At 43.5% G+C, this 27,869-nt stretch overlaps 5 protein-coding genes across 9 annotated transcripts; 1 reads left to right on the top strand and 4 right to left on the bottom strand.

Annotated features, from left to right (window-relative positions):
- Positions 1–383: 383 nt before the first annotated feature.
- On the bottom strand, positions 384–11,123 carry LOC128309583 (far upstream element-binding protein 1). Of its 3 annotated transcripts, XM_053046011.1 has the most exons (8): positions 10,053–11,123; positions 7,075–8,151; positions 6,555–7,000; positions 6,398–6,477; positions 5,832–6,022; positions 4,339–4,803; positions 3,481–3,593; positions 384–1,850 (listed from the first exon to the last, which is right to left on the bottom strand). In XM_053046011.1, the coding sequence occupies exons 1-6, from the start codon at positions 10,131–10,133 to the stop codon at positions 4,489–4,491; spliced, it is 2,190 nt and encodes a 729-aa protein (XP_052901971.1). In that variant the 5' UTR covers positions 10,134–11,123; the 3' UTR covers positions 384–1,850; positions 3,481–3,593; positions 4,339–4,488. The 3 variants fall into 3 exon arrangements, with proteins under 3 accessions (XP_052901971.1, XP_052901970.1, XP_052901972.1); XM_053046010.1 differs by lacking the exon at positions 3,481–3,593 and having other exon boundaries at positions 389–1,850; XM_053046012.1 differs by lacking the exons at positions 384–1,850; positions 3,481–3,593 and adding an exon at positions 3,667–4,093.
- Positions 11,124–12,534: 1,411 nt separating this feature from the next.
- On the bottom strand, positions 12,535–17,455 carry LOC128302126 (protein DEK). Of its 3 annotated transcripts, none has more exons than XM_053038868.1 (9): positions 17,409–17,455; positions 16,365–16,530; positions 15,573–16,304; positions 15,178–15,284; positions 14,953–15,105; positions 14,627–14,876; positions 14,345–14,565; positions 14,121–14,273; positions 12,535–14,050 (listed from the first exon to the last, which is right to left on the bottom strand). In XM_053038868.1, the coding sequence occupies exons 1-9, from the start codon at positions 17,451–17,453 to the stop codon at positions 14,036–14,038; spliced, it is 1,842 nt and encodes a 613-aa protein (XP_052894828.1). In that variant the 5' UTR covers positions 17,454–17,455; the 3' UTR covers positions 12,535–14,035. The 3 variants fall into 3 exon arrangements, with proteins under 3 accessions (XP_052894828.1, XP_052894844.1, XP_052894836.1); XM_053038884.1 differs by having other exon boundaries at positions 15,178–15,266; XM_053038876.1 differs by having other exon boundaries at positions 16,368–16,530.
- Positions 17,456–17,994: 539 nt separating this feature from the next.
- LOC128297724 (flap endonuclease 1) lies at positions 17,995–19,313 on the top strand. Its single transcript, XM_053033415.1, has 2 exons — positions 17,995–18,139; positions 18,211–19,313. The coding sequence occupies exons 1-2, from the start codon at positions 18,058–18,060 to the stop codon at positions 19,278–19,280; spliced, it is 1,152 nt and encodes a 383-aa protein (XP_052889375.1). The 5' UTR covers positions 17,995–18,057; the 3' UTR covers positions 19,281–19,313.
- A 1,766-nt stretch (positions 19,314–21,079) lies between these two features.
- LOC128310528 (integrator complex subunit 8) lies at positions 21,080–24,575 on the bottom strand. Its single transcript, XM_053047188.1, has 6 exons — positions 24,404–24,575; positions 23,896–24,328; positions 22,844–23,832; positions 21,895–22,774; positions 21,365–21,827; positions 21,080–21,276 (listed from the first exon to the last, which is right to left on the bottom strand). The coding sequence occupies exons 1-6, from the start codon at positions 24,513–24,515 to the stop codon at positions 21,157–21,159; spliced, it is 2,997 nt and encodes a 998-aa protein (XP_052903148.1). The 5' UTR covers positions 24,516–24,575; the 3' UTR covers positions 21,080–21,156.
- A 1,967-nt stretch (positions 24,576–26,542) lies between these two features.
- On the bottom strand, positions 26,543–27,718 carry LOC128297456 (proteasome subunit beta type-4). The gene is made up of 4 exons (XM_053033094.1): positions 27,676–27,718; positions 27,421–27,610; positions 27,144–27,350; positions 26,543–27,075 (listed from the first exon to the last, which is right to left on the bottom strand). Exons 2-4 carry the CDS (start codon positions 27,576–27,578, stop codon positions 26,622–26,624), a joined length of 819 nt encoding a protein of 272 aa, XP_052889054.1. The 5' UTR covers positions 27,579–27,610; positions 27,676–27,718; the 3' UTR covers positions 26,543–26,621.
- Between the last annotated feature and the right edge of the window lie 151 nt (positions 27,719–27,869).

Raw genomic sequence — 27,869 nt, 5'->3', positions numbered from 1 at the left:
TCAACACTTGTTTACGGTGAAGCAGGCACCGAACACGACGCAAGCAACCGAACGAAATGGAAGAAAAACTTACCAAAAAAAAGCAGCTCGTGCTTCGCAGGACATTAGGAGGACGCTCATAACGAACACGAACAACACTCTCGGACACACATATTCCGGCGGTTAGTTTCTTCACACCCAACGCAACGCAAATGTTACACTAGATTCGACAACAGTTTCGCGTTCATTAAAAGTTTGTTGAAAGAACAGGGAAAGATGGATAAATAAATAGATCATATCAAATAACCAACACCATACAAAAGAACAAAACTGTAATTCATAGAAAATTAGTTTACAGAACATCACAAAATAGAAATTAAAAAAAAACTATGATTGTATGTTAAATAAATTATTTTGAAAACTCCTAAATAAATTATTTGTTTAGCAATATACAAGCATGAATTGAATTATTTAATTAAAAATACCAGTAGAAAATTAATTTAAAACGAAAAACCTGATGCTCAGTCCGGTTGTGATGATTCGCTATGGCCAGGTCGGAGAAGATTATCCTCCCTTTGACGAATCTAGCTATGCATTAAAATTGCCACCAAACAAGGGTAATAGGGAATATATCATTATGAACAAAAGGATAATAAAAAGAAACATTATTTCGAATATTTGTAGTGCTATAAATACACAAATATAGGTACACTTTATGTATCAACTAATAGTGGAGAGAGCAACTTGCATTGGATTCCTTTTCGTTTCATTACTCATTTCTGGTTGTGTGTTAACATTATAATTAGTATTTGAAGAACTTACAATAATGTTGATGTTTACTCATTCAAAGCGTCCGTTTTTCTCCGTCATTTGAGCACAAGTAGTGTTGTCTGTGATACCTTTACTGCACGTAATGTGATACCGATGCTTTATAACCAATGCTAAGTGACGATGACATTGCGGCTAACGGTCTGCCGAGAAGTTTCTGCACCGCTTTAGGGAAGCTGATGTGCTGCACATCGTTGAAACACTTGAAATCTTTTTCTACACAACAGCTTAGAAAGGGGAATTGTGCGGCGAGTTGTTGATTGCCGTCCCCTTGAAAGTGCTACATCAAATATACATACAACCGTTCCGGAAACTCTAGCCACGCCGTTGAAACTCGTTCTCATCCCGTGTCTCACCGTGACGGTTGTCGCGCATCCATCGTACCACCCGTCTAAGAAACTGATCGGACGCTATCCTGCCTTTGGAAGAATGATTCTATCTCTATGCGATAGAAGTAATATATTTCAAACTGTTTTCGACACAAGGCGCGCTAGCTATAATTAAATAGTTCTTTACATGTGATTCAGGAAAAATGCTACGAAACAACTGCACACAGAGATTGGCAAGCAGGAACTGTACATCTCCTCCTTTCCTCGCAGTACTTTCCATAGAAAACCGGAACCGCTGATCAGACAATTCGTCGGAGTAGAGTGAGTCGACAGCTCTGTACCGTATGTCAGTAGAGTATCGGTTGGCTGTGTTGATGTCTCTGCGCGGTTCCGAGCAACGATCATTTTTTGCTTTTGAATAACTGCTACTACCTTTTCTTTGCAAGCCTCTCACTATCCGTTAATCGGGTTTGATATAATATTGCTACTAACGCTACTATTAAACGTTACCATTTCATAGGTATTCCCTAAAAACTAGTTTTATTTAGATTGGATTGTGGATTAATCATAATTACTTCGAACTTCAATTTATTTCACTTGCTGCTATGCTGGATTATAATATATTTGTCGTCTATCGGCCTTTTCCATTCGCCTCGCACTGTTGTATTATGCAGTTGCAGTTATTGGTAGAGAAGTAGTGTTAGGTTATAAGAGCTGCAATAAATGTTTCGAAAAGAGAGAAAGAAAAATGGAAATTTTCATATAACGGTGGCTAAATATCGTCATTATATGTGTGTATGTGGCGGAAGGACATATGCAGACAGGGGAGAGAAGAGAGAAAGAGAGAGAGTGGGCTTTGCGCGGGGCGCATAATTTAAACCAAACCCCAAACCAACGGTCTCAAACAGTGTCCAAAGGTTTGTTTTGTTCATTCCTCCACACGTTTGAATGTAAACATAATAAAGAACAACAAAAAAAATTAATAATATACCTTACGAAACACATTACAAACAAAACCCCATTATTTCCGTAATAATAACACGGCAATAGCCCCTAACACAAAAGGCTTCTCAAAAACTGAAAGCGAAGTGAAAATATATGAAAACATGTTCAAAAATGGCACATAAGCGGACACATTTAAATATGCAGAGAAAAGGTAATATGATTAAACCAATAAATTTGTGTCAAATATAGATAATGTAATGGTAAATCATCTTATATACGTTATCCATTAATACATATTTTTATGTAAAGAGCGAGTTGAATGTTGATTTTGCAATAATAAGGGTTTACGAAATTTGACAATTGAACAAATTATTATCACTGTACACAATACATAGGCATTGGTTCGGGTAAATAGTGCATATAAAAGAGCAATTAACCATTATAGTAAAAAATCATCTACAATTAAGTGTATACATATATAAATTGCATGTAAATATAATAATAGTCAATCATGGAAGTAAAATTTGATATCAATAGAAATGTGCTATTATAAACATTCTTACAACACAAATGCATAGGAGATTGAGATGTATCGAATCATTGGCACAATCATCTGTGAACATATTGTGCGATCAACAGATATTTATATATGAAAAAAGAAACAACAGAGCAGTATGTATATGTAAATGATTTCACTATTCTGCTAAGTTTCCACCACCTAATATGGAATAGTTCTTGCATCTTCGCATCTGTATGTAATATAGAACCTAAATTGAATTTAGTAAAATTTACTATAAATATAGAAAATGGTAATCTTCTCTACATGTTTAATGGTTGTAGAATTGTATATATGATTACAATATTTTTATAAGTACTGCTTATAAATGTATATCATAATATCGCAATGAACTGCACCATAAATCCCCAAACATTCAAAAATCAATAATTCAATGCTCATTTTAAGAGAAGATAATGGAATGGGAGTACATTTAATGCATATATTCGTAATAAATAGCATAACAATTTTGCAATAAATTTGAATTTGCAAACAGTCACAATAAATTGAATAGAATTCCCCTTAAATGACATTTGAAGGTAATAATAATAAAGATAATAATATGAATAAATAAATAATACACAATTTATTGGACGGTAAAAAGGTTAGTTTCATACATAATTTTCCTAACGGGTGTCAATCGAATAATATATCCATAAAATGACAACATATAGTTTTATATGCACTTATAGAATCAAATATATGTATATACGCATAAAATTGTATATAATAAAAGGGTAATGAATTTTTGTTACACCGAGTAAGGTGTATATTGTTGTTGGTATAGTGGATTATTTCATTTAGCATAATGTTACTTGCAAATTATATAAACAGATCATTTACCGTTCATGCTACATTCGCGAAACATTACGCGTTAATAATCAACTGCGTGGGAGTTGCAATAAAAAAGGATCGAACCTGGAAACCCCAGTCGGGAACGAGGGAAGTCTTCGCTTCTGCAATGAATCACAGAATATAGTTAAACATACACATATCATGACAACACAATTTTGACACCGAAATGTGTTACACGGCAAGTTAATGGTGAATTGGGTACAATGAAAACGATTTCGTTTCTTTTATTAAGCTTGCCTATATGTTACCTCTTTGTGATGGTGGCATTGAATATGAACTTTAGCTCGAGTAGAATAAACAACAGCACACAAAACAAGTATCAAAAACTACCGGACAGTGAAGAGCAGTTTGTAATGAAATATAATTTCACAATAAATTAAAAATTCATAACAAAGCTGCAAAAAGATACAATGCGAAATAATTTAAAAATCTTGTTGTAAATGAAAATTAAAGCATTGGCACCATTAACTTCAGCTGTTCTTGTTGAGATGCGCAAAAGGAGAGTTTGAAACAAATCACAATAAAGCCCAGGCCGACAGAATCGGTAAAATTTAAAATAATCACGATACAAAATAATGCAAAATACAATGTAAGCAATGACCTGAGGAAAACAAAATGAGAACATAAATAGAAAACAATGCAAGAAAAAGTTCACTCAAAGCGAGTAGGAGGATTAGAGAAGAAATAGGAAAGAGGAAGAGGTACACAGTACAACAGATAAATATTGGATCGGAAACAATGCCGTGCCACCACAATATCACACTGTTAGGCTGGCAATTTTTTGGTTTCGGTTATGCTCTCGTTCATGTGTAGAGTAGTAGTGTAAACGGCTAGGTAAAAACTTACCATTTTTTCGAACACGATGCATCATTACTTTCACACTCCCTTCAGCTCTCCGTTCATGATGTGGGAGTAGAGATACACGCTGGTGCACAGTCTGGAAGGCTGTCGTTTTGCCGAAAGGGTTTGGAAGAGACCGTGCGTGGTATCTTCATTTTAATTCTTGTCCTGATTGGATGCATTCGATTGGTTTTGGGGCCCTCCACCGCCCGGTCCCGGATAGCCTCCACCATACGGATAGCCTGCGTATCCCGGTTGACCACCGCCACCACCACCGCCGCCACCTCCGCCTCCACCACCGCCGTAGTACTGCTGGTACTGTTGACCGCCATAGCCGCCAGGTCCTTGCTGCTGTGGGCCGCCGCCTCCTCCATATGGCCCGTTACCAGCACCACCCGGTCCACCGGGCTGATTACCACCGGTTGCCGCTGCTACTGCTGCCGCTGCCGCAACGGCCTGTGCTTGCAAGGCCTGATTAGTTTACAGAAATTGACGATCGCCACAGCAAGGGACGAGACGTGTGTGCCGGTTACATAAACCACGCGGAAAGGATTGGGATGGATAGAGTATGAACGAGTAGATGCGGAAAGGAATGCGGGATAAAAGCAGAAGCAATATGATATAAAAGGATGGGTATACAAATGTTGCCGTTATCAAATTTGGCAAATGAGTTATGACAAAGGTGGCCAGAAAAGGGAAAACATAAAAAAAGTAACAAAACCAAAACAATTCAAATAAACAAAGTTGGTTATAACGTACGTTCAAGACATTCGAATCCAAATAAAAACCGATGGCTCTTGTACAGACGATATGTTCCTGCCGTGTTCTTACAAACAACAACAAAAGCATAACAAATGATCATTTTGTTATTTGAGACACTTCGATCGACATCAACTAACTCACAGGACTCCAAAATTTTGTCTATGTTAATCTTATGACTTTTATATAATAATCCGATTGGTAGTTTCATATCGGGTCTGTAGTGAAGTCAGCAGAAACTGTAAACGGATTTGCGACTGGAATTGGTGCTCAAATTTTCTGTGCCACTTTTATAGGAAATAAACCATCAGCATGTGTAAACCTATCGTCTGTGCATAAACCATAGTTACTAGAAAGCAAATCTGTACATATCAAGTCGCGGGCCGTGGGCGCTAAAAGGTCAGAAACATCAATTTAATCTATTCTACTCTATTCAATCTCTTAATCAAGCGTGAGTCAACGATCCCCACGAAAAAAAATGATTTGATGCATATCCTTGATCTATACTGAGGTAAGTATGGTCGTGGCATTGCACATTGCTAAATACTTAGGAAACCAGACTAATCAAGAGATTTGCCAATGTTTATGTGTGATACGTGAATGCTAAACATTTTTCATCGATATTGGTCCCGCGGTTATCATGGAATAGAGATATTCAACCATGAAGAGGACAATAAAAGGAGCGAAGACACTGGGAATGTGAGCGAATGGTTTTCAGAAAGAATTCAGCGACACCGTACCTTGTTTGCAGCGATCTGTTTCTCGATTGCTTCCGCCTCGTCGATTTTGCCGATCCGTCGATAGTATTCAGCCCATTCTGCACTGTAATCTGCCTGGCCGCCGACTTGTTGCTGTTGCGGTTGCGCCTGTTGTTGTGGTGCTCCGGCTCCTGCCGCGCCCATCACTGTTTGACCTTGCACATTTTGATTAGCTTTGTGTGTTTGACATTTGTTTACGTAACAACATAACATAAAACAAAGAAATACAGGGGAGGGGCAAAAGGAAACACGGGAATTTTGTGTTGGCGAGTATCAGAGGAAAATGCAATGATAAAACGTAAAAATTTGAACAACAAGATAATATGAAATTTAAAAAAACGAATTATTAATAATTTAAAAAATGCATATAACATAACGACCAAATAACATGAATGCCAGCCATTGGAGAGAGAAAAAGTGTGTAGAGAAAAACAGGTTAACACGCCATGTAGAGAGTTATTACTGAATTCAGGGTGTGATTAGTTTGTAACATGTTACTTATGTTAAGGATTTTTGAGTCTACTTGGAAGTTTGAAGAATGAAATTACCTGCCATTGTTCCTTGGGCTGCCTGGCGTGCTTTAATCTGTTGCTCAATGACTTCCGCCTCTCTATGCATTCCCATTTGCCTTTGAATAAAAAAAATGCATTCATTAGCGTGCAATGTAGCCTTTCACCAAATCACACATATTCATCGGTTACTTACTTATAATACTCGATCCATTGTTGCGAGTAGTCTGCCTGCGGTTGTTGCTGTTGTTGCGCTGCCGCCGCAGCAGCTGCTGCCGCGGCCGATGCCGCATTTACTTGGGCCGATTGCGGATGTTCCCAGCCACCCTGTGACTGATAACCGCCACCCCAACCACCCTGCTGGTATGCGTTGGGACCACCGCCACCACCACCTCCCCCAGCGCCATTGTTCTGGTACTGATTGACCGGTACGGACGTGGAACCGACGTACACCATATTAATCTCCATGTTGATTTTATCCTGAATTAAACGCTTCGCCTCGTCCACCTGATGCTGTTCGCCCTTACAGGTGAACGTTTTTTCCGTCGTCTGATTCTGTGACGCCTTTCGGTCCATCTCCGTATGTGCACCGGACTGCTGATTAATCTGTTTGATCGTATCACCACCACGTCCGATAATTATCTGCAACATAAACTCGCGGTTAGCAGTGCGCCTGCGAATTCCTTTTAAACGAAACTGTCCGCCTCTCTACTTACACCACATTTCGATACCGGTACAGTGAAGGTGTACTCCAACCGCGTCACCTGCGGTCCATTGTAGTTATTGTAGTTATTTTCCTGATTCGGATTACCTCCCATGCCACCGCGCCCGTGACCACCTCCATCCCCACCTCCACCTCCTCCGCGGCCACCACCGCCACCCTGCTGTTCACGGCGCAGCACACTGTCGATTAGATCCTCAATCATTCGTTTTCCTTCCTCGACCTGCGCCTTCGACCCTTGCACAATGCAGCGCCGGTCACCCGGACCATCTCCACGGCTCTGCATGAACTGGAGCTTACAGCCCGATTCGCCCTGAATCTTCTTGATCATCTCACCACCCTTGCCGATCACCACACCGACGGCCGCCTTCGGTACGAACACTTCTGCCTGTTCGGCGCCATTCATGTTCGGTCGCTGCGAATACGCATCCTTTTCCTGGATCAGCTCATATACCAGCTGTTTCGCCTGCTCCACCTTCTGCGGGTCGCCGGAAATACGCAGCGGCTTCTCCATCTCCTGGCCCGGTCCATCCTGTATGATCACCATCTTGGCGCCCGTCTTTTCCTGCAGCTGCTTAATTGTTTCACCACCCTTGCCAATGATCAGACCCACTTTCGAACCAGGAATCATCATCTCCTGGTATGTACCGAAGCCGCCACCACCACCACCCCCTCCACGGCCTCCACCACCGCCGCCGCCGCCACCTCCACCACCCTGACCGGGATGATTGCCGTTGTCCATTGGGCCGTGGTTTACCATCTTGCTGATTAGTTCGCGCACGCGCTGGTTCGGGTCCTGCGATCCACCGCCTCCGGGAGCGTTGGGAGCGTTGAAGTTGTTCTGGTTATTGCTGCTGTTGTTCTGCGACAGACGGGCGGCTACTGCTGCAGCTTGGGCGGCGGCTTGCATTGCAGCCTGACTCATGCCAGTAGGCGAGCTAGCATTATTGTAATCAGACTGTCCACCGAACTTTTTCAATTCTGGCCCCGAATCGTGATCGTCGTGTGGTCTCTTCACTGGTAGCGGCTGCTGCTGCTGCTGGTGACCTCCCGGGTGTATCTTAGCGGCAATCTGTAATAGAGAATTCAGGCAAAATACTTGTAAATTTCGAACACAAATTCACTATAGTAAAGGCGCAAAGTGAAAGCTATCTCATATGAGCATCCCATTTGTAGGTTTTTTTATCGAACCTAGTGGCGGGTGGTCTCGTGGTCAGCGGTATCTGAAGGGTACGGGCAAAACAGTAATTATCACCTTTCGAATGGCGCGACATTAACTGTGCTGCTCATAATTCTATCTCAATCTCTCTCTCTTTCCTGCTATGTGAAAACCCCTCCTATAAATGATATGCTAATTTTATGAAGCATTGAAATCACGATCCCGGTGCGCTTTGCTCCTGAACGCACACACACTTACAGTGCGTACAGGGATATGCTCGTTACTAAGTGACACAGCGAGACGCGTAAATTTCTAGACGGAATTTTCTGATACCAACACATAAATAACCCACAGCAACCACGAATACGATTAGGTAAAATCAGACGTGTATCAATCCTTACAGCAAAGGATTCTCTCTTGATGTTTGATGAAGTTGTTTAAGCGATTGAACAATAATCTCAAGAACAGACATCAATTTCCACCGGAAAAGATCACTTACGTTTTAACAATACAAAAAGCAATAAAATTTACCTGACGCACACACACATAAACATACACTGTACAACCCCTTCTCCTGCTTTTCTTTACTTGATTTTAAACGTTTCGCCGGGTGTGAATGGGAAAGGATATCTAACTTCTAGGTTCGATGATATCCAAAGCCAACTAAAGAAAAATGTTTCCCGGTCACGAAACCAAGCTTAACATTGTTCAAATGTATGCTTTGGTTTTTGCCTGTTGTCCTTTAAGCCGCACAGCCATTTCGCGAATTTAAAGGAACTTCTTCTTCCTTTTTGCGATTGTATCAAACAGGGATTCCTCTATTTTCTACAAGTTTCAAGGATTCAGTGCGGTACAATCCTTTCCATTCGAAACCATCTTCTGCTTCACACGGTCTCTATATGTACATCTTATTTACGATCCTATTCACGAAAAAAGGAACAGACACGTTCGACACAAAACTGATACAGGCTGCGTTCAAGGAAAACGACGGAAAAAGGAAAACATCGATTCTATGATGTGTGGGGAGTTGCGAGATTTTTTAGCATTTTTTCGGATAATGAAAAACACTATACCGCGCAGCGATACGCACAAATACACAACCAGCAGAGAGAGAAAAGCGATCGCAGCAAAGCAGTGCGTAAGAAGGAATACAACGCAACAAACTACACCACCTTGTTGGAAACGGTACTTTATCGATTTTCCCTTCCTTATTTCCCGGGGATGCCTCTTCACTTCTTCCGTTCGGTTTCCCTTCATTCTCCACTGCACACTTTAGCCAAGAGCGTATCCATAAACAGAGCGCACGCACACACAACGAAGGCGTACGGCACACTACTGTTCACGCACACCCGTGTGCGAATGACATACAGTACATGCACTTCGCGAAAGGGTGCACTGAAACTGTATATATATATATATATATATATATATTTGTGTGTGTGTGTATGTGTGTGTAGGATGATTAAACATCCGCCATTTTCATAAGTGCGTGTGAAACCGGGGAAACTGTGAAAAGGGAATGCCTACTGTTTTTCGCCGACGCCAACTATGAATGGGAAATAATCAAACAAGCTAAGAGATTTTTTCCATTCTTCTCTCTGAGATTGTAGCACGTGTGTACTAAATATTGCATAGAAAAGCGTGTACGAAAAAATTTCGGAGCTACTTCCAAATCAAAATGTTCTATGATTATTGACTACATTTTCATTCGCTTTCTATTCGAATCGTGTACCACACCACACACGCCCTTAAAACCCATACACCGTACAGGTCTTTTCCTTTTTCATTCATCCAAGATCCCAGGTTTTACTCACTTGTTTGGCTCTCTGTAAAGCGGCTGCAAATGCTGACGATTGACTAAAATTTTGCGAGTTCTGGTTGGAATAATCACTCATTATTAAAAGAAATGAACCGATAAAGTAAAAATGTTCGCTCCACACTGCTCCACCCGGAAGTCAACACCGAATACACAACCCGGGGACGACTTTTAAAAACTCGCGCTTCACGGCCCGTCTTCTTTCGCTGCCTGATGCTGCTGGGCGTCGCTGCCTAATGCCTGTCGCAATTGCCGCCGAACGAAATGTGTGGAGCGTTGGTTACGACCCTCGGAGCCGAGGGGCTGCACTAGTTCCTTTTCTTGTCTTCGAGTGGTCCTTTAATATTCTACGCGCGTCTTGCCTATTCCACTTAGCCTGGCCACTTCCAACCAGGGGACGTTATACCAAACCACACGCTACTCTCCTATACGACAATCCAGCTACCCTCTTGGTTGGAAGCAATCCTTCTCGCTCTATACGTGTGTTGGCGTCGTTTTTACACACTGCCCACCATGGGAAGCTATCGTGTGTTTGTGTGTCGGAGAGTTGGTATGTGACCACAGGCGTATTCGTGGGACTTTTCAAGCCGTTTTCTTGTTTCCGATTAATTCTCTTCTTTAGATTCGCTTGCTCGTTCTATCTCCACCCTCTCTTTCTCTCTCGCGCTCTTTGGCTCTTGTTGCAGTTGCTGGTTAGAATCTTTTCCGGTGGGTGGAAAGTGTACAATTCCTTTTTATTCGCTTTTCTCGCTTTGCGTTGCTTTTCTTTTCCACAAACTAGGCTACGCTTTACAACAAGCAAACGGCACGAGTTTTATCATCTTATCGTCGAACACGCGAATCTTTCAAGCGCGGGGGGAAACAAGGGCGGCTGCGACGCGGAAACGGAAAATCGCCAGAACGGGCCGGCACACAGCGTGAAATGCACTTTATGTAAGGTTGCGTGTACTTTCTTGTGCGTGTTTTAAATGGGACGAAATTATAAAACTAAAGAAAAAGGAACTATGATGCTACTAGGCACGGATAGAAAGCTTTTTCCGCACATCACACAGGCACACGTCTTCTTTTGCACGAGATCAAACGTCAAATCCCTGGGTGTAGCCACGGAGATCGAATGAACACCGGGTTGCACAATACCAGAATGCCTGCGTCTGCTGACAGCCGTATCAGATAGGTTGAATAATGACGTTTAGTTTTGTATCCACAATAGAATGCCACTTGCAGCGATAGGAAACGGATAATAATTTTATGAAAACCTGAAATACTTCCAAAGCACTTGAAATAATTAAGATTTTGAAATCAATCAACTAAAATAATTGTTTTTTTGTTGTATTTAATGTCAGTCCTTATGCCAGTGAGCAAAACCTTTGGTGAACTCCTTTGCAGAGCTGAAGGTGTCGCAAACGATATCAGCAATTTTCATTATCGGTATACTTGTTGAGTTTTTTCAAATGAGCTTGAAGTTGTTTTTTGTTCGATCGATTGCTCGATAGAAAACAATCCATCAAATGTTATAAATTCCCGAGCCCTGGAACCAAGGTGCCTTGTGCTTTCGAAATGCACAGCTTGTTTACATTCACCTTATCTAATTTGAACCGGACCGAAAAATGTGACAACAGATGAAATATATTTTAAATTACTACTTACAATCATTTTACTTTTTTACATGGCGCTACAACCGCTCACGGTCGAGGTTTTCGACCCAGAAATTAGGGCTTCCCACCGTCCGTCCAAGGGGTTGGGGACAGACTATATACACAATCTTGGCTATGCGGTGCCACATGCTGCCGCTCAGCATGACGACGGATTAAGATTTGGGTAGGAGATTTTCAGGAGTTTTCGGAACCTACCACAGGAGTTTTTACACAGTCAAAACTTCATGGTAGATACATAATAGTGCTCCCAAGATCCATCAGTAAACAAAATTAACTGCTAATCGCTGCGTACGGTAATGGCCCCGTACGCAGCACTCACTCCTTTTTCTTCTATCGACACAACAACCTTAAGAGGTATGGGCCTGCCATTTCTGGCTTTCTGCGTCTTTGTTTACCCGCAGCTGAATTTTCAGTTCAAAGTACGGGGTCCATTTTAGTCCCGGTCCGTTTCTGTGAAGACCGGCGTCCATCAAGCCGCCTCAACGCCGCCTCAAAAGCACTGTAACCGGGCCGATTAGCTAGTATAGCACAAAATCGAAGCAAAAAGGTGAAAATTGGTCGAAAATATCTGTTTTGTTACATAAAACATTTCTTTCTAACTTATTTTAATGTAATCTTTCTAAAAATCGCCTGATTCGCCGCATAAATTAAGTGCAGAGAAGGAAGTCGACTCGCTGACTTTGAAGTATAAACCAAATTGCACCAGAATTCGACTTACGCGGAAATTCGAGTTACGCGGATTTTCCCGGGTTATAGCGGTCCGCTATAATAGCGTATCTCTGGAACTGCCTGTATATATATATATATCATTAATAACTGCATCCGTTACGTACCGAGAACATCTAGAAAGTTTATTATGAATAGCTCCCAAAATTATGATCGACCTAATTTTGCTTCGCACTAACGCTTCTTCCGCCTTGTTCTCGCGTTTTGAGCTCTGGTTCCATTCGAATACAAAATATTTCTTCTGCCCTGACCGCTCTCCTTTCGCATTATGAATTCTTATTCACTTGTACTGGACAAAAGAAAATAAAACATTACCAATGTTTTATCCCATTCTAATTCTCACCGCTACTTCAAAACGAAGAGCACGTAACCCAAAAACAAACGCACAACAACTTTGCATAAACAAATAAGAATTACACGTGGCATATAAAGATGAGAACTGAGCATAGTAGTATTTATGGCGAAATAATACATTCACGCTCAGCTCCAGCAAGCCATTGTGACTGGTTATCAATTAATGTGCCTCCATGTGTGTTTACTCAACGGTTGTTACATTTATTACACTAATCATTTAAACTTTCCACAATACAACCTACCCACCAACTCGCTTCTGCTAGTCGTGCTGAGGAGAGAAGAGAAACGGAGCACAGTAGGAGGGTCAAATCAAATGCGCATCCGTACAACTAAAACATGCCCGTCCATAGAAAGAATTTGTAAGAATTTTGTCATTATCTAAAAACCTACGTCCCTTCTATGTCTGTATGTGTGTTTTTACCGGATTCCGTCTGTTTCATGAGTGCTATACCGCACTTGTCGGTTTGGTTCGTTTTCCAAATGCTTTGTTCCTTTGCCTAACCATTATTAAAGCCTTAATAAACTCTTGTGTTTGCCGAAACGTTTGATTCTTTCTTTTACAGGACATCCTTTTTTCCTAAAACGTATATTATCTGTTTTCTCTTCCTGTCTTATCCATTGCTGTGTGCAAACTTTGTTTAAAGTGCAGAACTACTGCCGACTATAGAAAAGGCTACCTAATTGATGTCTCTGATACTCTCACTATCATCTCTTCATTCTTGCCTTAGTACACCGTAGTAATGCGTGTGTCATATAAACTGCATTGTTATGAATCTTTGCTCAGCTGGTGAATGTTCTTCTCTGTGTGCAAAATATAGAAGGGACTCGTCCACGCGGCCGGGAAGTTCCTCTTGATTCGACTAATTCCGTCTCATTCAACGTCTCGTGCTTCGCTACGTTCTATTACTCAGATACTCCTGCCCCTCGTCGTAATTTGCATGTCCATGCGCGTGTCCCTAATAGAGTTTTTTTATATTTGTGTCCCACCATTTTTCTCTAGATAATAGTTGTATTTGTTTCTCTGTGTTGCTTTTATGTATATATATCTATACGACAATATGCTGCGCGAACTGTATGTTCCTATGAATGTGCATCCCACATATGTCCGGGCTCGTCTCCTATCCTGTACATACCATCATGCTCATTCCTTTATGCAATCTGCATCATATCGATCGCTTTTATGATAACCATTTAAAGAAGAAAAACATACGACACTTCTGCCTTCATTGCTGCTGCACTGCAGACTTTACGTCGATATAAGCTGCAAATGATAAGAATACCACAAAAGTAAAATTTCTCTGCAGTGGAACAGCACATTTATCTATACTTACAGATTTGACTGTTGCCTTGATGAAATCCTTTTTATGCGATAAATCGTGCTCCGGATACTTGGCGTACACCTTCTTGCACACGGTTTTCATTGTGATTTCTTCAAGGTTCGCTTCCTCCAGGATCTCTTTCAGGTATTCTTTGATATCGTCCTCCTGCGGATATATTGCAAAGGTGTATTAACGTTCCAAACGATCTCCACAAAACGTAAGCAAATATTCCTTACGCTCGGTGGTGCTGCCGCATCGCTTTCTTTATCCTGCTTAGCCTTTTTGACCAACGGTTTCTCATCCTCCGATTCGTTGTCATCCAACTCAGGTTCTTCTTCCTCCTCTTCGTCCTCTTCATCTTCCTCTTCATCGTCTTCGCCGGACGAGCTACGGCCACGTCCTCTTCGCGACTTCTTGGCGCTATTCACGGCTGCTGCCCGTTTCGGTTGGCCCCTTCCTGTAACACACATCAGCGAGTTAATAAAGTTGCGAACATGTCAACTAAAACTCCCACCTACCCTTAGCCGGGCTTGAATTTTTAGCCTTATTATTGGCTACAGACCCACGGCCACTACTTTTGGCAACCGATTTCCGTTTCGGTTGGTCGCTATCCTCACTGTCCAGCTCCTCTTCCGATTCTTCTTCTTCACTCTCCGTTTCTGCTTTTCGTTTACGTCCACGACCACGGAGCGATTGCCGGGAACCGGCTGCGGCACTCGGTCGACCACGTCCACGAGCTGGTGTAGTCTTCTTTTTTCGCCGATCATCCTTGTTTAAAAGAAGATAAAAAGACAAAAACGATGTCAGGCAAGGTACGATTAATGCGCCGTCGTTGCCACCATACTTCGCTGAAATCGTCATCGCTGGCACTTTCTTCAGACTCATCATCGCTGTAACGCTTTCGCACATTTCGGGCCGAGGTACGACTTCCACGCGCTGGTGCCCGCGCAGATCTTCGCTTCCCCGCATCGGAGTCTGACCCGGCTGATGGATTATACTAGCAGATAGAAGAACGTAAATATTATCAGTCTTGCGTGCTACATTACTGGTTGGCTATATTACTACTTACATCGGATCCGCTGTCCGATCCTCGGCGGGCACGTCGTCCACGGCCCACCTTAACGGTCTCCTCCTCTTCCTCCTCCGAGGTAGAGTAATCTACGTATAAGGAATTGTCTAGAGTAATTATCAATCCAAAGAACGAGAAAATAAAAATAAACATATAACTCGAGCTAAACAGAGCAGAAATAAGCATTCAAACAGAGATAAATCCCATCATGCTAACAGAAATGCTTTTAAAATAGCATAAAACGAAGAAAGACTCTATGCGGGAGGGTTGCCTGCGGGGTGAGTACTGGGAGAAATTATAGCAAGTAAGCTGAACTGACAGGCATGACCTAATTGTAACACCAAAACGTTCTACATTCTACTACAAACATTACATGTTACCAGTTTCATAAATACCTTGGTAACCACGGCCAGCAGTAGAGCGTTTAGGACGTCCGCTGGTAGATTTGGCCGAATCTCTGCCACGGGTTGGCGCCGCACCACGCTTTGACGGCGTTTTCTTCTTTGGTGCCTCCTCCTCCTCACTCATCTCTTCGTCCTCCTTCTCTTCCTCATCTTCCTCCTCCTCCTCCTCTTCTTCGCCCATCTCATCGGGGAGCTCTTCGTCACCGTCCGGCTTCTGCAGGAAGGTACAAATCCGTTCGACAAGCTCTTCCTTACTGCCCTTCTTCTCTAGCGCAAGTATTTCCGCAACCTGGACAAGCTTTTTCACGTCCAGCTTCCCTGTGGCCAACACGCGACTCCGGTACGTGGCCGAACTTGGCTTAAAATCGAACCCACCAAACTTGCGTAGGTTGCGCCGCAGCACCATCGTCTTGGCCGTTTCGTCATACAGTACTGTGTGAAGCGTTTGCAGATCTTCTACTTTTGCCTTCGTAATGTTAGCATCGATCAGTGCAATCGAACCGAGACGTTTGCCAGTCGGTTGATACTCATCCTCCCCATCGTCCGCGTCTTCTTCTTCGTCAGCCGGTTTTTTGGCGCCATTCCGATTTTTTCCTTTGGCTTCCGGTTCGACCGGTGCCTTTGGTTTGTCTGCACTCCCGTTATCCCGACCGGTCGTACCATCCGCTTTACCATCAACACCGTCGCCGTGGGAATTACCATCTGCTTTGGATTCATCGTCACCTATTGGACGAACAAACGGTAATTAATAATCTTAATTTCTTCATAGTCTACGCAAATTACCACTTTTCTCGTCGGTTTTCTTGGACTGATTTTTTGTTTCGCCCGCTCCGGTTGATTCTGGCTTCTTATCAGCACTGGTTCCAGTGCTATCGGCTTTGCTGGCACTACTGTCCTCAGGTGCTTTCATCGTCTTTACGTTGCCCTTGTCGTCCTCACGTTCTTCTGCCTAAAGTCCAGCATAGTAGTAGAGTAGTGGTAGCAACACATAGTTTGCGGATATAAAGTACAAAATAAATGAGTAACAAGATACTTTATAAATCCGACGAAAATCACAGCAAAAATATGTATTTCTTTTTAAAATTGGAGGGGAAGCTTTCGCTGAAATAAACAACACGAGGAACATATTTCTCCATGGGAACACAACAAATCCAGCGGCAATAATTTACCAATCTAGTCGGTTACTTAATCGTACACAGCAGCAGCACAGTATGTGCCATGAATACACCTGGAAAAAATGCTATCGCGGTGTCATTTGACATACATTTTCTAAAAACCCGTCACACAATCCAGGTTTTTGGAAGACACGGCTGCATTAAGGTGGCAGCATACAAAAAACAGGTGACAAGGGCACAGTACCCCATCTTGATCCCTTTGTCGCCCTTTGCAACCTTTTTCTCCAGATGGGGAAAACGATGGTTCCGCTATTTTACAGCTTCTGCATATCGTGTTGATGCACAACGCACGCTAATAAATAGTTGCCCTTTCTTCTTCGTTATACCCTTTCCACACACACACACACAACGACCCTTCCTTCATCGTCCTTCATCAGCACAAACGCGGCAAAGCAACCAACGACATTACGAGAAAACAAACACAACGCCATTAGGAGAAAGCGAGAAGCAACGAGCGCGAGAGAGAGTTTGATGCGTTGGGAGCGGCGGAAAAGTTGTACACGAACGATCCGGAAAACCACCGAAACTAGGATGCACTTTAATTTTCCACCACCGCGACAAACGCACCGGATATCGGCTTTAAACAATAAATTGTACCGTACACTAGCGTTTATGACAAGATTTGGATCTTAACCATCGAGATAACACGTACCATTTTCGATAATTTCTTCTCTTCATCGGCGGCGTTTGCCGACATGTTTTAGCAAACTCAAGGTAAATAAAAGACGGGTTGGATCATGGTGGCTTTTTTACTCGATCGGCCATGTTAGCTTGGTAATTAGACAGTCGCGGAATTGTAAACAAGCAGGTTTTCACATTCGAAAAACCGGAATACACATGCGTTCGAAATTTTAAAAAATCATAAATTAACAAATTATGGAAGGGTTTTCGCAGAATAAATTCCATTTTGATAGCACACAATTTCCCGCATTTTGTTATTCACCGAAAACTTTCGGTCAAAAGGACAAAAATTAGTTCCTCGCCTCTTGTTGATAATGTTCGTAGCTTTCCCACGACATAGAACACACATAAATAACACAATCGCCCAGAAAGATGCTACTTAAACTTGCCAATTAATATTTGTTACTCTTATTTTACTCATTTTTTGAGTGAAATACATTTCCCTCATAAACAACTGTACTTTTGAATAAATGTAATGTTCGAAAAAACCAGATGTCAAACTGACCGCTGCAACGGTTGTTTGTGTTGCCTATTTTCAGCGCGCGAAATCACACGAAAGTACTTGTGTTGCTGGTCGTTTTTGTTTTCTGTTGTGACTGAGGATAATTGCTGCAGGAGTCATGGGAATTAAAGGTCTTTCACAACTGATCGCCGATATTGCCCCGTTTGCGGTGAAGGAGGGAGAAATCAAGCAATTTTTTGGTATGTTCTCCAACGACGTTTTTGTAGTTCCTGGTTCCTGCTTCTAAGCCCCTGTTTATGTTGTTTTCCAGGACGAAAAGTAGCTATCGATGCGTCTATGTGTCTGTACCAATTTCTGATTGCTGTTCGTGCGGAAGGTGCCCAACTAACGTCTGTGGACGGTGAAACGACCTCACATCTTATGGGCACGTTCTACCGTACCATTCGGTTGCTAGAGAACGGCATCAAGCCGGTGTATGTGTTCGACGGAAAGCCTCCGGATCTAAAGTCTGGTGAACTTAACAAGCGTGCTGAACGACGCGAAGAAGCGCAGAAAGCTTTAGATAAAGCGACCGAAGCTGGTGCGGTTGAAGACATAGAAAAATTTAACCGACGACTCGTGAAGGTTACGAAACAGCACTCTAATGAAGCAAAAGAACTGTTGCGTCTGATGGGCGTTCCGTACGTGGAAGCACCCTGTGAAGCGGAAGCGCAGTGCGCCGCATTGGTTCGCGCTGGGAAAGTGTATGCAACGGCCACCGAAGATATGGATGCGCTTACGTTCGGCTCATCCATTCTGCTGCGGCATCTGACGTTCAGTGAAGCGCGCAAGATGCCCGTCCAGGAGTTTAACTACGAAAAGGTGCTGAAAGGTTTCGAGCTGTCTCAGGACGAATTTATCGATCTGTGCATTCTGCTCGGTTGCGACTACTGCGACACTATACGAGGTATCGGGCCGAAAAAGGCCATTGAACTGATCAATAAACACCGGTCGATTGAAACGATTCTCGAGCATCTCGACACTCAAAAGTACATCGTGCCGGAAGATTGGAACTATAAGCAAGCCCGTCGGCTGTTTAAGCAACCAGAGGTTCAGGATGCGGAAACCGTTGAACTGAAGTGGTCCGAACCGGACGAGGAAGGTTTGGTTAAATATTTGTGCGGTGATCGTCAATTTAACGAGGATCGCATACGAACTGGAGCGAAGAAGATATTGAAAACTAAAAACACCGCCACCCAAGGCAGGTTAGATTCGTTCTTCAAAGTGTTACCGTCGGTCGGTACTCCCAAACGGAAAGTGGATGAGAAAAAACCACTCGTCGGTTCAGCAGCGAAGAAAGCCAAAACCGGTGGTGCTACTAGAGGAAGGAAACCGAAGTAATTGACTGATTATCTTCGAAATACATGAGCTATTCAAAAAGATTTCCTTTTTCCTTATGTCTCATTTTTATATCCTAAGACCGAATATTAATTTGAAAATGAACAGGTGTTCGCACATTAAAGTAACGCACTGTACTGGCTGAACAAATACAAGATATGAAAGTTTGGCTTAATTCATAATTGGCATACGACTGGGCTGGAGGAATTAATAATATATCCTTGTGCGGAGGCACTCTCCTGATATCACAAATCATTATACTGATCCTTTGCAGATCATTTAGGTTTTAACTTCTCGTTGGTGGATTACAAATTTGATAAACTGTCTTCTTCTTGGCCCGCTCACAGTTGAGTACGTCGTGCTGACATGGCCAGGTCACCAATCCGTTTTCAGAAAACTCGGTCCAAGGCTGCATTCTTCTACCCCCGGCTGCACCCGATCTCCGACCAGTCTTGCTCCACTTAATCCATCCAACGAACTCGCTGCGCTCCTCTGCGCCTCGTGCCGAAGTGGTCACTCGCGAGCACTTTCCTGGTAGGGCATGAGTCCAGCATCCTCATCGCGTGCCCCAGCCATCTTATCCTTCCGGCCTTAGCCACCGTTAGGATGTCTGCTCCGCCAAACAGCACAGCTAGCTCGTGGTTCATTCTCCTTCTCCACACTCCCTGCTCCAAAATATCGCCAAAGATAGTCCGCAGGACCCGCCGCTCGAAAATTTCGAGAGAATTGGCGTCCTCCGCCCGTATTGTTCCTGACTCATGGCCATAGAGGACTACCGGACGTATCAGTGTCCGATATATCGTGCAATTCATGTGTTGCTGGAGCCTTCTGAATCGCAGGAGTTTGTAGAGCCCGTAGTATGCACGATTTCCCTGAACAATGCGCCTTCGGAATCCGCTGTTTACGTTGTTGTCCGAAGTTACGATCTTGCCAAGGTAGCAGAACTCCTCTACCACCTCGAGATCGTCGCCGTCAACTGATACTATACTGATACTGATACTCTTCCGAGTCGGGTTCTATCACGATCAGAGCCCCCGGCAAGCAGGTACTTTGTCTGCGTCGTAATGATCCTCAAACTAGTCCCAGCGGCCTCGCGTTTCAGTCGGGTGTACGCCTCGCACACCGCCGCAGATGTCCGTCCGATGATGTCGATATCATCCGCGAAGCCTAGGAATTGGAGAGATCGGGTGAAAATCGTGCCCCTGATGTCGTAGCCCGCACTTCGCATGGATTCAACAGCAAACAGGAGAGTCCGTCTCCTTGCCTCAGACCCCGGTGAGATTCGAACGATTCCGACAGCCTCACCTTGCACGGCAACCCATCCATAGTGGCCCTCAGTAGCCGTACCAGCTTCCCAGGGCATCCGTACTGCTGCATGGTGTTCCATAGATCTGTATGTGATTCTAGCAAGATAACATAGGCTCTCCATTCCTTACTCCCACCCAATACGTCCCCGGCGTACAGAGCGGTAACATGTTTCTCCAAATATCTGAGCTTGGGGGAAACCCGACCCCTTGGGAAGATAGGTGATATGGCTAAATTGTGGGGAGGAAGAGGTGCTAGCGTCTGTTCACCATGTCAGGGGCGGCTGGCTCTCTCTTCTGTCCTGGCTTCGCACGGGATTTAAAACAACTGCGAAGCGTAGGCCCTCCGACGAGACAGGGGGTTGGGGGAGAGGCCTTACAAGCCCTCCCCCCCGGCTTGGGAAGGACATCAAATTTGATAAACCACACTTCAAATAATATGATTTGGTTCACAAACTAGTTGAAATAATGTGAATTGAAATGCTTTATATCGACCTATTGACAACATTCATTTTATCGATTATAAAAAAGCAAAAATATTCTCTTTGAATAGTTCGACAGAAGTTGTGCTGTGATCAACACATGTACTGTTTAGCAAGTGACCGAAGAAACCGATTTTTCCGAACGGCAGCTGCTTCTCGCTTAATTTCCTCGTTATTGTTGGCGTTCAATTCTAGCTGACCGATGAATGAAACCTAAAAATTGGAATATTTAATGCACGAGTTAGTTATTTTTGATTACGAATATAAAATAAAAAATAACCCCTTGCAAAGGACGACCTACCGCCTGCAATCGTCTCTTGTGTTCGCCTTTTTTGTAATGCCAATTGACGATATACTCCAGCAGTGTCGAATCCCAGATGCAGCTATAGTACGAATCCATCGCATCCGAAGAGCTAGCTGATTTTTCGCTGATACTTTTAAACGCCAACCCGTAATCAGTTTCATCGAAGAACTGGCACAAAACTGCCGCCTGCACGAAGCATCCCAAATTGGTGCTACATTTCACCATGCGCCGGATTAGAAAATCGTCAAAAAGTGGCCGCTGGAGATGAACGGTACAGTATTCTGTGCCTGAGATCAAGGCCGTCACGTAATAGCGCATAGCCGCCTCGAAGTTGTTTGCAACAAACTCTACATCACCTTTCAGCTTCAGCCAGGGAATGTTGTTTGGGTAGTAGCGGAGGGCTTGGTTAAGCAGCAGATTGAGCGCTTCCGTGACAAGCTTGATGTTGTAGATGGACGTGCTGCGAAAAAAGGAAAAAGAAGCACATGAAAAAGACGTTGTTTTTGAATGGCGATCTTCCAGCTTACTTGTTAACATTAGATGGCCACAGGAACATGTACTCCGCGTTCATCTCGGCATTCACTTCATCACGAAGTATGTTGTGTAACTTCGTGAACAGCGATAGCAGAATCGAAATGACGAGCGGTTCACGTAGCTTTCCGATCAGTAGCACTAGTGGACTGTCGGGTGGTAGCTGCCGCTGACGCGAACCTGGTGGATTGAGAAACATTGGCAGTATCATCTCCCATGCTTCGCGGTTCGTTTTCTTCGTCCCTTTAAACTTTTCGATGTCTAGAAACGCTTGCGTGATGGCCGAACATAGTTCGACTCCGGGAAATCGTTTATCCGCCGTGATAAGCAATGCGTTCCATTCATTCAAATTTAACAACAATGCGGCACAGTGTTCCAGCACCTTAGCATGGGGCATCAGATCATTACTAGTGGTTCCGATGGCAGCGTTCAGACACTGCTTGCAATTACGTATCAGCTGAGCCTGATCGACTGGTTTTCTGGGCCACTCATCCAGCACTTGTTGAATCTGTACGAGCAGTCCCTCCCATGCGACCATTTTTCCCAGCTTCGCTACGAGTGGGTTTCCAGCTAGTTCTGGTCGTTGAGTTTCATTCTTTAACACGGTTAACAGTGTGATGGCGGTGGCGTAATCTTTACGAGCCGTCAGTTCTTTAGCCTTACCGATGAGAATGTACGCAAAGTCTTGAAGAAATCCACGCTGCAGTGGAATCAATATTTGTTCCAATGGGTATGGAATCGTCCAGCTTGGATTGATAGTAAACAAGGGTTTCGATGGGTTGGTGCCGGCAATTTTCACCAGCAGCTTGCGGACAGCATTCGCCGAACTGCACGAGATGAGCTGACGTTCAAGCTGGCCAACTTCTAATCTCTGATCTAGAATTAAAATTACATTTGTTACTGATACCTATACCGGAATGCAAAATCGCCAAGTCTGCTACTTACTCTTCGTCTCCTGTATCACCCAATCGTTCTGCAAAGCAATACCACCCAGCTGCATTTCTGGCTGTGTACGCTGGGCCCGAAAATCTTTCAGCTCCTGCAAGGACACCACCTTCGAGTACGTTTGCACGAAAGCCTCAAAAGTCGATCCCATCTCTCCACTGTACAGCGTTATGATTTTGTAGAAATACTGCTTCAACAGGCCACGTTCCTCCATGGAAAACTGTTCATATTGTTCATCCGCGTACTGGAACAGTGACTCAATCAGTTTTGACTGCTGGTTTTTGTACTTCTGCATCGCTACGTTGCAACTGAGAATGTTCTCTCCGTCCATCACGTAACGAATGATGTTCAGTGCAACAACAGCCAGCTCTAGTTCCTTCTGTTCGATCGGATTGCCATCGGTGCTGCCGATGGCGTTGTATCCTTCGATGTTTAGTTCGAGCAGTTTGCGCTGTGTCATTGGGATCTCCTTACGCAAGTTGTCCTCCTTCAATATCATAACGATGTCGGAGTAGTGGTTGAGGATGGATTCGTGCAGTCGCTGAAGCAAACCATCCGGCTCTCCAGTAACTCCGCACGCAAGCAAATACCCTTGAAGGACTTCCGCGTTAACAGTGCAATAAGCAGGCGGAAGACCAGTCCGGCCAATTTCTTCCCTTTGCCATTGGGCATAGTTTTCTTTGCATAGCAGCACGTTGTGCCTAGCTAGTTCGTACTTTTGAACATAAAGATAATACTGACACAGGTCGTAGTGAATTTGTGCCCTCAGTTCACACGGTTTGATGGCGATGGCCGATTCGAACCGTTGCTGTGTGTTGTCCGAATTCGAATCTAGCGGAACGAAAGATTCGTAGGTCAGTACCCGGAACGCTTGCGGTTCCATGAGCACCTGATTCAAGAAATCAATGCTAAGCTGCGTAATAGGTTCTAGAGCCGCAATGGAAGATTCGTCGCGAAGCACAAATGTTGTCAAATCAGTTACAGCGGGACTAGAAAAAAAACATTGGTCCATTCATTCCATTCAAATCATTGCGAAGATGTGTTGTACATACCCATGATTGGGGTTCGATTTCATATTCTTAATGACTGCCGCACGGAGTACCTGTGCTCGCAATACCCACCGATGGTAGAGCGTAAGGGCGAAGTTGAACGAATGCTTTGAACCATCCGAACCGATAAGAGTCGGATCTTGGAGAAGCGACGACGGAAGTGTTACCATTTTGCCTGCCGTTATGCTACACAAATCGGCCAACAGTTGGATCTGCAGTGACACCGACAGTGTGTGTTCCAATTTGTCCAAATCCCAGCGCATGTAGGCGGCTACCTTTAGGGCAAGCACTTTTAAGGCAAGTTGTTTCTTGGTGTATTTCAGCCCTTCCGATTTGTGAGACCCTTCTGAATCGGACGGTGTTACATCAGTGGTTTGACTTTGACCTTCCGGTGCTTTGGCTAGGAATTGTGTGATGAGATCCGTGGGTGATGGATCTGTACCAGGGAAATTGAAAGAAGAAACGGATCGAACACATAGTATGCAAGGGACACTGAATGTAAACAACATACCAGGATTGGCTTTGCCAAGATGCTTGGTTAAAAGTGATGGTTTCAAAAGAAACTCAAACCAAAGAATAGTTTCCTCTGAAAGTGGGACAGTTCGAGGCTTTAGTAAGTCCATTTCCGAAACTTTGTAGCAGTGGGGTTTATTGAAAATTACACAAAATAAAGAGGAACAAAAACAAAAGAGCGGACCGGCTTGTTTTCATCTCAAATATGAACTGTCAGTTTGCGAAGATGACAGCGCAGTACGACTCAGGGAAAGGCGTGAATGGCCGACCACTGTGCGTTTCATTTTTCAACGAGATTAACCTTCAAGTAGGCAACCCGATAGCCGAGTATTTTTTCAATTTAAAACTGCAATTACTTTCGATTCATTGCTTGTATTGATATGATTGATTGATTTTCAGTAACCTCCCAACTTTTTATTTCCGAATTTTTGGTGTAATACATTGTCAACAAGCAGTAAGTATTTTATTTTGATTAATTTTAAACTTTACCACGTAAGTTGGCAACCAGCATACCCGGGTATTCCATACATTTTGTACGGAGCATGACGTTTCTCTTCTGATTCTTTCTTATTGAGCTTATTTTCGAGTCAAATTCAATGGATTTAAAATTTAAAATGGGTTGTTAATTTTATCATAACATAAAAAACATAATGACTGAATCAAATAGAATTTGGACATGCAAAATACAAACCAGCTGTTTTCAGATTTCCGATACCAGGAGAGCATGTTTTTCAAGAGGTGACACCTGCAGCGTGGAATAAATTTGTGGGATGGGCAAATTTATTCCACGCCTAGTTTACACTAGCGATCGCTCTCACGGGTTTGATAGTGTGCAGAGAAAAGGAATGAGCAAATTTATGCCGTGCCTACAAATGTTATCTCCTGAAAAACATGCTCTCCTGCTATCGGAAATCTGAAAACAGCTGGTTTGTATGGAATTTCGTATCAGCCGACGGAAAGTTTGAGCGAGATGAAGGACGCTTTCCGTTTCATCGATTTTCCTTATACTAGCGATCGCTCTCACAGGTTTGATAGTGTGCAGAGAAAAGGAATGAGCAAATTTATGCCACGCCTACAGGTGTCACCTCCTGGAAAACATGCTCTCCTGGTATCGGAAATCTGAAAGCAGCTGGTTTGTATGGGATTTCGTACCAGCCGACGGAAAGTTTGAGCGAGATGAAGGACGCTTTCCGTTTCATCGATTTTCCTTATACTAGCGATCGCTCTCACAGGTTTGATAGTGTGCAGAGAAAAGGAATGAGCAAATTTATGCCACGCCTACAGGTGTCACCTCCTGGAAAACATGCTCTCCTGGTATCGGAAATCTGAAAGCAGCTGGTTTGTATGGGATTTCGTACCAGCCGACGGAAAGTTTGAGCGAGATGAAGGACGCTTTCCGTTTCATCGATTTTCCTTATACTAGCGATCGCTCTCACAGGTTTGATAGTGTGCAGAGAAAAGGAATGAGCAAATTTATGCCACGCCTACAGGTGTCACCTCCTGGAAAACATGCTCTCCTGGTATCGGAAATCTGAAAGCAGCTGGTTTGTATGGGATTTCGTACCAGCCGACGGAAAGTTTGAGCGAGATGAAGGACGCTTTCCGTTTCATCGATTTTCCTTATACTAGCGATCGCTCTCACGGGTTTGATAGTGTGTAGAGAAAAGGGATGGGCAAATTTATTCCACCCTGCAGGTGTCACCTCTTAAAACATGCTCCCCTGGTATCGGAAATCCCAGTAATCCCTCCTGGTAGCATGATACCCCGGAGGTATGATTAGAAGAAGGATATACATTTAAACGCAGATGAAACAAAATTAGCCCCATCAAACATGGGTAGGAGACATGTGAATTGTTTTGTTCTCTTTAACAAACAGGGGAAGAAAAACAGCAAGAAAATAGCGAATAGTCACACAGTAATTTGTTTCTAATGTGCGATCGTGAAGTTGCGCGATTTAGGCAACATAAAAACACTCCAGCGTGCTGGTCCTAGAAATAAACACACAAAACAAAAGCGAGAAAACGTACATGAGATCAACAAAGCAAAAAAAAATTAAAAGAAGTGGCTTGATCCGCCAAGCGTTTTAGCATTGTGGTCTGTCTAATATTCATAATTTTTAACATTACACTTTTTGTTATAATATACCAGAGCTTCACCAATAGTATTTATTAGAAGATTTGCTTGTAAATTACTTCGAGCCGTACATAACATCCAGCTCAGTAACCCTTGATTGTGTGGGCCAAATCCCAGTTCTGTGCGACGAAACAATCGGCATTCAGCTGCACGCCACTGGCAGTACAGATAGCCTGCGAATATTTCGGATCACTGCGGCAATCACGATACCATAGCACCTCCATCACGCGCTTCATCAGTTCGTTCGCCTGGGGTTGACCGAGCTGTTGGTAGGCTGCCGGATTTTCTGAGTACTCGCGCAAAAGCGGCAGTGCCAAATGCGTACCGTACCCTGTAGCTACGACATTGCTGGTGTATGAACGGCCACGCAGGTTCACGTGTCCCAAGAATGGTTCTCCATCTTGCATACCGCCAATAACGAGATCGAGGTAGAGTGGTTGGAAATCGGACCGACGGTTGTACATCACCCGGGTGAGCCAGTTGTAGAACGAACGCGGCTTCATTTCGTTCTTATCATCTAGGCACTGATCGTCGATACTGTGGAGAGCAAGGTATAAATACAATTATTAAGTCGTTCCACTAGAAACGTTGCATTCAACACTTACACCTTCTGATCGATGTGTCGTTTGATGTACTGAAAGTCGGCAAAGTCTCCACCGACCCCGAGCACGGTCTTATCGTTTATACGATACACACGGTCTACATCGTGGAAGCGAGCGAGCGATCCGTACGAAATAAGCTTATCGGCCGCAATGATCACACCATCTTTGAACATTAAACCGACCACGGATGTGCCGGTCGTTACTGGGTAACTAGAAAAAATGCGTGTTTGTGGTTAAAACAAACCAGAAATTTTTTGATCGGTCGTCGCTGGATACTTACTACGATCGCTGTGTGCCGAATTCACCGGGAGTGTCCGAACGTGGAGCCTGCATTGCGTTATTATTGACCGAACTGCCCGGAAAGTTATAGAAAGCACCCGGAGCGGGACCATTGCTCCAGAACGGACCGGCCATGGCGTTACCTCCCATAGGATACATATCTTTACAGCTCTAGCTAAACGTGTCGAATACTACAAATAGAAAACAATTAGATAAATTGTAAAAGAAGCCACAATTTACTTTAAAAAGAACGCACCAAGTGATTGAAAGCAGCAATCAAGGAATGAGTAGGAATTTTGTTTGTCACGGCAAATATGACAGCAAAGAGCAAATGCCATTCTTGTACAAGGTTTATAAGAAAGATATGTCACGTTACATGGCAAGGTGTATAGCGGACAGTGACACAAGCGCGTAATTCGGAAATGTGTAATAAATTTACTGTCCCAATTG

This window comes from Anopheles moucheti, chromosome 2, assembly GCF_943734755.1.
Source record: "Anopheles moucheti chromosome 2, idAnoMoucSN_F20_07, whole genome shotgun sequence".
Taxonomy (NCBI): domain Eukaryota; kingdom Metazoa; phylum Arthropoda; class Insecta; order Diptera; family Culicidae; genus Anopheles; species Anopheles moucheti.
Note: the sequence above shows the minus strand (reverse complement) of the source record. Positions and strands in the feature narration are given on the sequence as shown.

Bases quoted from the DNA above. Each gene is read 5' to 3' on its own strand.
- LOC128309583 (XM_053046011.1), bottom strand. From the start codon at position 10,133: ATGAGTGATTATTCCAACCAGAACTCGCAAAATTTTAGTCAATCGTCA. The intron at 6,023-6,397 runs GTAATTTCATTC...AAACACACAAAG, and splicing joins AGCCCAAGGAACAATGGCAG to CTAATCAAAATGTGCAAGGT. The intron at 4,804-5,831 runs GTACGGTGTCGC...TAAACTAATCAG, and splicing joins AACAGATCGCTGCAAACAAG to GCCTTGCAAGCACAGGCCGT.
- LOC128302126 (XM_053038868.1), bottom strand. From the start codon at position 17,453: ATGTCGGCAAACGCCGCCGATGAAGAGAAGAAATTATCGAAAATG. The intron at 15,106-15,177 runs GTAAGTAGTAAT...TCTATCTGCTAG, and splicing joins GATCGGACAGCGGATCCGAT to TATAATCCATCAGCCGGGTC. The intron at 14,566-14,626 runs GTAGGTGGGAGT...TGTGTGTTACAG, and splicing joins AAATTCAAGCCCGGCTAAGG to GAAGGGGCCAACCGAAACGG.
- LOC128297724 (XM_053033415.1), top strand. From the start codon at position 18,058: ATGGGAATTAAAGGTCTTTCACAACTGATCGCCGATATTGCCCCGTTT. The intron at 18,140-18,210 runs GTATGTTCTCCA...GTTGTTTTCCAG, and splicing joins AGAAATCAAGCAATTTTTTG to GACGAAAAGTAGCTATCGAT.
- LOC128310528 (XM_053047188.1), bottom strand. From the start codon at position 24,515: ATGGACTTACTAAAGCCTCGAACTGTCCCACTTTCAGAGGAAACTATT. The intron at 22,775-22,843 runs GTAAGTAGCAGA...TTTTAATTCTAG, and splicing joins GGTGATACAGGAGACGAAGA to ATCAGAGATTAGAAGTTGGC. The intron at 21,828-21,894 runs GTAAGCTGGAAG...CTTTTTTCGCAG, and splicing joins TGGCCATCTAATGTTAACAA to CACGTCCATCTACAACATCA.
- LOC128297456 (XM_053033094.1), bottom strand. From the start codon at position 27,578: ATGTATCCTATGGGAGGTAACGCCATGGCCGGTCCGTTCTGGAGCAAT. The intron at 27,351-27,420 runs GTAAGTATCCAG...CATTTTTTCTAG, and splicing joins TTCGGCACACAGCGATCGTA to TTACCCAGTAACGACCGGCA. The intron at 27,076-27,143 runs GTAAGTGTTGAA...TGCTCTCCACAG, and splicing joins CGACACATCGATCAGAAGGT to TATCGACGATCAGTGCCTAG.